The sequence below is a fragment of the Colias philodice genome, chromosome 9 (assembly GCF_061535455.1).
Source record: "Colias philodice isolate Cphi_HAF_F1 chromosome 9, ilColPhil1 Martin Lab GWU primary, whole genome shotgun sequence".
NCBI lineage: Eukaryota > Metazoa > Arthropoda > Insecta > Lepidoptera > Pieridae > Colias > Colias philodice.
Window position 1 is genome coordinate 2,511,896 of NC_143094.1, and position 8,506 is coordinate 2,520,401.

The 8,506-nt window shown below is 33.8% G+C and overlaps 2 protein-coding genes across 2 annotated transcripts; one reads left to right on the forward strand and one right to left on the reverse strand.

Moving 5' to 3' along the window:
* Positions 1-743: 743 nt before the first annotated feature.
* On the reverse strand, positions 744-3,476 carry LOC149485679 (uncharacterized). Its single transcript, XM_089698708.1, has one exon. It carries the CDS (start codon positions 3,474-3,476, stop codon positions 783-785), a length of 2,694 nt encoding a protein of 897 aa, XP_089554834.1. The 3' UTR covers positions 744-782.
* Positions 3,477-5,102: 1,626 nt separating this feature from the next.
* Arfrp1 (ADP-ribosylation factor related protein 1) lies at positions 5,103-8,401 on the forward strand. The gene is made up of 5 exons (XM_089698938.1): positions 5,103-5,315; positions 5,387-5,557; positions 5,704-5,785; positions 6,403-6,574; positions 8,157-8,401. Exons 1-5 carry the CDS (start codon positions 5,223-5,225, stop codon positions 8,248-8,250), a joined length of 612 nt encoding a protein of 203 aa, XP_089555064.1. The 5' UTR covers positions 5,103-5,222; the 3' UTR covers positions 8,251-8,401.
* Positions 8,402-8,506: the final 105 nt, after the last annotated feature.

The following is an 8,506-nucleotide window of genomic DNA, read 5'->3' on the forward strand; positions in this document are numbered from 1 at the left end:
CCTGAGCTTTTACTACCTACTATGCCTTCTAATTTATATACTTTTTAAGTCAAGAAATAAATAAATAGTCTATAACATTTTATATGAAACTAGCTTTCATATGCGGCTTCGTTTATCTACGTTATTGTGCATCAGTCGCTAACTCTTAATTTCCACCCTCTTTTTTCTCTACAAAATTCTTTTTTTTTTATAGATTATTATATAATAAAAGTATAATAATTATCCTTCATTAAAAAATAATAACTAAATGTTTATAAAAAATACATAGATAGAGCTAGGTATGCGTTTAATAATTCATTTTTCCTTGCACATACCTAGCTAGCTTCAATTTGTTTATTGCACATCTAGAAAGTGTAAATATCCTTTTAACGGAAACTAATAATTTATAGCGATTTAAACATCCATACATGAATAATAATTAATGAAAAATCGATCAGGATGTGTAGTGCCTACAAATTACCATATTACCTACTCTAAAGTCAAAATGATAAATCATAAAGAGGAAGTTGTTTTCATAGAATCGGGTGATGAAACGATGAAACATAATAACTATTAAATAATATATTAATATTACTTCATATTTATATTTAAAATAAAGGTGTTAGATATACCAGTTCTTGTCCATCAATCATTGTTTGTATCTAATGAACAATCTCAAATTAATATTATCAATTTACAAATGAGAGACGCGTAAGTAATCAAATATAAATGAAAACACATTCACGTCATATATGTTTTTCTATTATTAAAAAATCATTATGAGAGTAAAAATAAATTATTAATTAATAATAATCACATAAACACAATTCTTTCACCAACTTTTCTGGCAATCCGTCTAAATGCACTACTTTCATAGCTTTCTTTACTTCATCTTTTATATCGGAACTAATTGCACCAACTTGTTTAGCTGATCGAAGCATGTTTCGAGCCTTATCTATATTTCGATCCCTCATTGCTAGCAGAGCCAATACTGCCCACGCATCGGCTAACAACGGTTCTATGTTTACTGCAGCAGCTACCCATCTCTCTGCTAATGCTTCTTTTCCAAGTGTCATATAAATGCGGCCAATTGCCAATGCAGAGTGGGCAGACGGAGCTATTTTGTGAGCACGTGCTGCTCTTTGTAGAGACCCTTCAGGATTTGTCTTAATTCCTCCTAAAGCAGCACGCAGAAGCAAGGACGGCGTCTGTTCAGCTCCAAATCGGTCCGCTATAACTAAACCTTCTTCACAATCACCATCCCAACCACGAGCGTACACCAAACACGTAGCTCGCATTTGTGACATTTTCGAAGACGGTCCAAACTTTTTAATTCCTTCCTCTGTTACTTCTAACGCTAGGTCGACTTGCTGTCTCAATAATAATGAAGAAGCTTGCACATAATAATAATCAATTGTTATTTCATTAGGTAATTTCACACGAGATCCTCGAGTTGCACAACCTTTTTTCGCACATTGAAGCATTATTCCACTAAATTTATAACTGCGTAAACAAAGAAAAAATGCTGACGCAATAAGCATCGGGTTATTAATTTCTATTACACCCGGTATCCAAAATATTTCCTCTTCACCACTAGTTTCAACCCATCTTTGAAGAAACGCTTTCCAATCTCTTGACAGCTCATACGACTTGCGCATTTTCTTTGCAGCCACGAAAGCTGCATGGTTATTTTTATTAAAATGGTAAAATGCATGCAAAGCTGCCCATCCAATTGCACTAGTCACACCATCTGTTGTATCTCCTTTTACTGCTATTCGAAAAGCTGCATTTGCAGCATCCAATTTATCACCATTTTTATCATAATCTATTGCACCAAGTGCCCATAAAAGGTATCTGTTTCTGGCTTGTAAACTCAATGCTTTCAAAAGAAAAGCGCGAGCATCTTGTTCCTTTTCATTTTCAAGACAACGCAAAGCTTTACATAGGTATGGTCTTGGATGTTTTGGTAAGGCTCTTAAATTTTTCTCGATATGTTCATTGCCAATTCTTATATCACCAGCTATACGACTTCTAGTAGCGGCAACACGTGATGTCGCTCGAGGAGGAGGAGGTTGCGGAGCAAAAGATGAAGTAACTGCATATCTACATGCAACATGCTGTGCTGTTATTGTATCTTGTAAACAAACATTTGAACATTGACTTGGTTGGAATTGCTTGAGCATTGATCTCAATCGATAAAGTAAACGATTTGCTGCGGTACGTTTAATACTTTGACTCATTTGTATTGTTCCTTTGCAGGACAAACTGCAAAGCTCTTTGTGAACTGCCAAGGCTCCCCCTTCCTTTCTTATTTTACGAACGTCAATTTGAGATTCATCAGGAGTTGGATCTGCACGTAACTCGTCTATAGGACTGGGTGGTCCCTCTGGAACAGGAAACCCCATCATCTCAAATAGGGATGCAACTTTAGCCTTTGGGACTAAACATTCGAATAAATCAAATCGCATAACAATATAAGCTGGGTGATTAAATTCATCTAAAACGATGTCCGTATCTCGAACACTTGGCTTAGCGCTTGCAGGTGGTAACTCTAATAAAGGACCTATTTGTTCAGGTAAATCTGCTTCGTTAAAATAAAAAAGCTTAGAACAGGTGGTCACCCCAAATTGCCCAGGTTCTAATAAAACTCGAGCGTCAATAAAAGTCATATATCGACCCCTTACATCAATTTTTCCTTGTCTTGGTACACCAGCTAATTCAACGAGAAAAGGATTTTCCAGCCTCTCACGCAGGGCAATCGCATCAACTAGAACGCGTTTCATAGCATTCCAATATACTGAATTGCATGTATCACACTCGCTTGGTTCTAAGTCGTCAGGTATATACTTATCTTCTTTGGGAACTTCTATTGATGTATTTGCTGCAAGGCCAGCATTACTAATCGATGACCATACAACTTTTTTAGCAGATGAAGTACTTAAAGACATACCAAAATTAATCGCAACTGGATCGTGAATATCGTTTAAACCAATAGCGCTTAAATAAACAGTGCCTTCTCTAGCGACAGGAAGACAATGAGCAGAAATCGCAGTAATTGTCAGTGGAACTCGTTTATTATCCACGGCTCCATTCGTTTTAGCGTAGACTGTAACAGAGCAACCAGTTTTTTCTCCTGTAGCTATGTAATCTAAAGATGCTGTAACGTAAACTTTTTCCTCTCCCAATACTAAAGGAAAAAGATCAACATTTCCACCAGCTCGGTTATCCACGTGTAGCAAAGGATCTGGATCTTTAACACCTTTACCTCCAGCAAGTCGCAGTAAGAAAGTTAGGGGTCGATCTGTTAGTATGCCTTGATCGTAATCATTCTTAAGATCAATCGGCAGTGCCTGTATTTCATGAACAGCCTCGTTACTCCATTTTGTTTCTAACAAAATGTGTCCATCAAATAAAACAAGAAATAACCATTCGCCTTGACCAGGGCCATCACCTTTTAAAGAAATTGAGACGCTTGTTTGCCTGGGTGTAAGGAACATTTCATCTAATTCTCCATAAACACTCGTTAAAGGAGTTAAAGTTGATCCCTTTTGGCTTGTTTTAGGATCTTTTGAAGGCATGATTAAGGTTGTTGTGATAATAAATAATCGTGTCTTTCTATTAATTTTAATTAACGTCTACTTTAAATTAACAGATCTAAGAACTTTTGACAAATAATAATTAAAAACATATTTGATAGGAAACTGCTTAGGGAAACTGTTTGTGGTTATAGCCACAGGTTATAGCCAAAAAGTTCTTATAGTAAGAAAAATAGATTATTGTCGCCTTCTTTGTATTCCTGTGACCTTGCCTGTGACAAACTATAATTTCTATTAGGGGCACCGTACTTCATACAATCAAGAAACGACTATTAGTAAGTGCTCAAGTATTTTTGTACATAAACTTAAATAATGTCTTACATAATTTTGAAAATGTTTTAAATGAGAGTCAGCAATTCAGTAGCCACTTGGTAGCCACATACGGTAGTTTTTACGGGAACATAGGATGATAGGAACATATTATTATACATTAAAAAAGACGTGTGGCACTCGGGGACTGCCGCGGTAGCCGGTAAAGCTATTGCATAGCATGCCTTCAAGCCACACCTCCGAGCCCGTCGGAGTGGGGAGCGTGAGGTTTTTTCGTTACGGAATTTCTTGATTCGGTCCCCGCGCTCAAGGCCCGCGATAGAAGCTATGCAATAGCTTAAAAAAATGTTATTCGTAGATTCGAAGTTACTATTCCCCTTGTTACTTTCTGCTACTGTGCCTTGTCGCAATGTTGTTCAGCTATATTTAAAAAAAATGGAAGTTTTCTTCCATTATGCTTCTTTGTTGAATATTATTTTGAATATTTTTGGTAGGTTAACAACCTATCCCCGTTTTCCAATTACAGCACTAGAGCGCATTATGCGGCATAATGCTTAACGTTGAATGTTCCAACTACAGCAACGCTTCGCACAATCGAGCACTAGAAAAAGTAATGCGCGTGAATTGATGCGTGCAATCGATTTATCGTTAGTAATTATTAATTGTTGGAAAAAATTTTAAAGCTTTCGTTTCATTGTAGTTTTTTCGAAATAATCAAAGTTAATTCAAATTGTGTTAAAAAAATTAATATAAGTATGGATGAAGGTACAAACATTGAAAAAAATGTTAATGAAATAATCAAAATCCAAATTACTTAAAATAATCGTAAATATTTTTCAACCAATTATTATGTATACCACTTTATTTACACATTAATGAGGTTATTGCTAACTCTATGAATATTTTTTTTTCAACACTGAACTTAGCGCAATCTGCAGCCCCCCTATGCAAGTGGCTTTCTGTTAGCGTAGCGTTCAATAGAATAGACAACGAATGTATGAGATTGACGTAAGCTCTAGATACGTTTATCTACAGCTTACGTCAATCTCATACATTCGTAGTCTATTCTATTGAACGCTACGCTAACAGAAAGCCACTTGCATAGGGGGGCTGGTGCGTTTCACGTTCCAATTAAGCATCAGCATAATTCGGCATTGTGCGGCACTGAGTCGCATTATGCTCTGTAATTGGAAAACGGGGTTCGTTAACAACACTTGTGGCTGTCACTTGTGTAAAGTGTTGTCAACTGTCAAGTGTCAACGACAAATCAACTGACAGTGACATGTGAAACTGCTCACTATTTTCCTTTTATTTTGTTTTCTTTTATTTCACAAAATTTCATATGAAGTTGTGATAACTAATAGAAAATGAGCCAAAATGTACACATTACTACATGGTTTTTATAAATACGTTGTTCAGAAAGACGAGTTCTGTGTGCTCATCTTAGGTCTCGACAATGCGGGGAAAACGGTACATTTTTGGAAAGTTTGATTGTGTTTAAAACTATAAAGAAACTTTATAAATTATAATTTATTTTTTAGACATATTTGGAGGCCACTAAAACGAAATATACTAAGAAATATATAGCAATGAATCCTAGTAGAATAACTACGACTGTAGGTCTAAACATAGGAAAAATAGATGTAGATGGTGTAAGACTTAACTTTTGGGACCTCGGAGGTCAACAAGAACTCCAGTCCTTGTGGGACAAGGTGTGTAAAGCAACTGTATATATACATTTAAATATAAATTCTGAAAATAATCAATGTGTGAAACTTTTTTAGTTGTTTTTGTACATTTTGTCTTGTATATTGCAAAGTATTCTTACAAATCTTGTATAAAATTGTTTCTATTCCAGTATTATGCTGAATGCCATGCTGTTATTTATATTGTTGACTCCTCAGATAAAGATAGAGTATCAGAATCAAAAGAAACCTTTGGTGAGTTTTGAAATGATGACATACACTTATATATTTCATAATATAAAATACAAATAAAAATACATATTTCAATTCAATAAATTTTGGAATGAAATTATATTGAATGGTATTTTTAGGAATTCCAAATCTTCTGAAACATTTTAAGAAATAATGAAAATTAAGTATTTCGCTCATAATAAACATAAAAATCAAAACAGAATCACATACTATGCCCTTGATTTTGATCTCCAATTCTTTGTTATTTCCCAACAACCATACTGTTTTGTTGTTAAAATAAAAATAACCAAAGAAACTTTGAGATCTATTGCTCCTAATGATAAAGCCCACTTTTCATATTATATCCATCACTATTTTATTACAAGTTTATAACATACTATGAGTCTATACTAATATTATAAAGCTGAAGAGTTTGTTTGTTTGTTTGTTTGAACGTGCTAATCTCGGGAACTACTGGTCCGATTTGAAAAATTATTTCAGTGTTAGATAGCCCATTTATCGAGGAAGGCTATAGGCTATATATAATCATGCTAAGACCAACAGGAGCGGAGCAATGCGGGGGAAACCGCGGGGAACAGCTAATTTTAAAATAATATTGATGATTAACTCATTAATTTCAGATAGAATGATAGCGTCAGAGCATCTAACTGGTGTTCCACTACTAGTGCTAGCCAATAAACAGGACATTCCAGACTGTATGGGTGTGCATACAGTCAAACCTATATTTAACCAGAATGCCCATCTCATTGGTGCAAGGGATATAATGCTCATGGCCACTTCAGCGTTGACTGGGTAATTTTTTTTTTATTAAGATTTTTGTATAGTCTATAATATGATACAATGCAGATAAACTATAATGAAAGATCATTATTTAAAATACCCGTTTTTAATGAATGTCAAACTTTATATTTATTTTTATACAACATTGTGCAAATTAAATATTAAAGTGAAACTTTTATTACATCGTCTTAAACTTTTTGGTCTGTGTAGCGCATGTTGCGTGACGGTCGAACCGTACGATAATTATCGTACAAATACGATAATTTTGTGCCTAAGTTTCACTTTTACCGTGGTTTCATAAAACCAAACCAAATTTTTTTATTATGAAATAGATTTAATATAATATTAGGGATGTCTATTTACAAACATTTTTTAATTTTAAGTAATGATTTTGTTCTATTATATAACTAGTAGCTATTTAAATTCAAAATAAATATCTTAACAATATTTTCAATAATTCCAAATATTTTCCTGACACTGTTTGCTTTTTCTTGTATGTTAAAGACCCAAGGTTTTTTATGAAATATTTCACATGTGAATGATGTTTTAGTTTATTGCAATTTGCCCAATGTGCTTGTTTTTAATGTACTCAAGCTGTAAAATAATAATAAAAAAATTACTCACGTCAACAATGATCATGAAATATTATCTAAGTATATTTTTGAAGTGAAACTTCTTTATCGGGGTTGGAAAAAAATTTAGTGTAACATTTTTTCGTTACGCGCCATCTTGTTTTTATCCCTTACACGCGTGCTTGACGTATTTCTGTAAAGTTGTATGTATATAGTAAATTATTTTTTGAAAAATAAGGTCATAAAGAAGTTTCACTTCTTACGTGTGTACACTAGTACACGCACACATTTTTTATTTACCATCAATTTATGACTAACCTTCTTTCAAGTGTCTCTGGCCACTTGAACTTGTATGAATTTAAAAATTCCCGCACTTTCAGAAACATAATTTTTAGGTTCATGGAATTTCGTCCTTTTCTTTCGAATATAATATAAAACTTGCTATATTAAAAATTCTCGATCATTTGCACTTTTTGCACGATGTAAATACTAAAGACGCGTTTTAATTGTAAATTGTAATGTGATATTTGACGACTGCGTGCGATATAAAGGACGATTCTTTATACTTTTAAATACTTAATGTTTTATCTTGACCTATCTTTGCTATCTTGGACAAAAAATATATATTTTTAAGATACGTAAATAATTAGTTAGTCTAGCAGATTTGGATTGTAACTTATGATTCAATCATTGATTGTTCTACGCCGTAATGCGCAAACGCATTAGAACGTAATTACTATGTAAAGTACGGTACTTAATTAGTTATACTTTTTGCTAATTATGGGTGTCGCTTATCTACAAACTTTGGTATTTAAATAACCTTCATATTAATTTGCATGAAGGCTTGCACCTTAGTTTAAATGTTTTAATTTAGTAGAGCGTTATTCTTACTCAGTCAAACTACCATAGTAAATACTATAGTTACGAGGTAATCCATAAGCAAACGTGCCGCGTATGTGTTATGTTAGTTATTTACATAACTTTTATTGCACCTATTAACTACCTATTGAATATTTTTTTAGTGATGGAGTGGACGAAGGCATAAGATGGCTTGTGGACTGTATAAAAAGGAACAGTGTTGAAAGGCCACCGCGAAACCACGACGACAATCTGTAAAGCGATTCGGTTACGACATGTACCATATTTATAATACTACATTCGCAATCGCAATGAATAATAATTAGCTTTCCTATTAAGATAATGATGTGACGCGTCCCATTGTTTTGTACATACAGTATTGACATTCGAAAATAAAACATTAAATGTATTGTGTCTATTGCTATCCCTTTTTAGTGATAAATGTAACTTTTGATAAGAGATACGTAATTACTGGATATTTGAGGAGTACCTGCACCTGATAAAACACCTGATA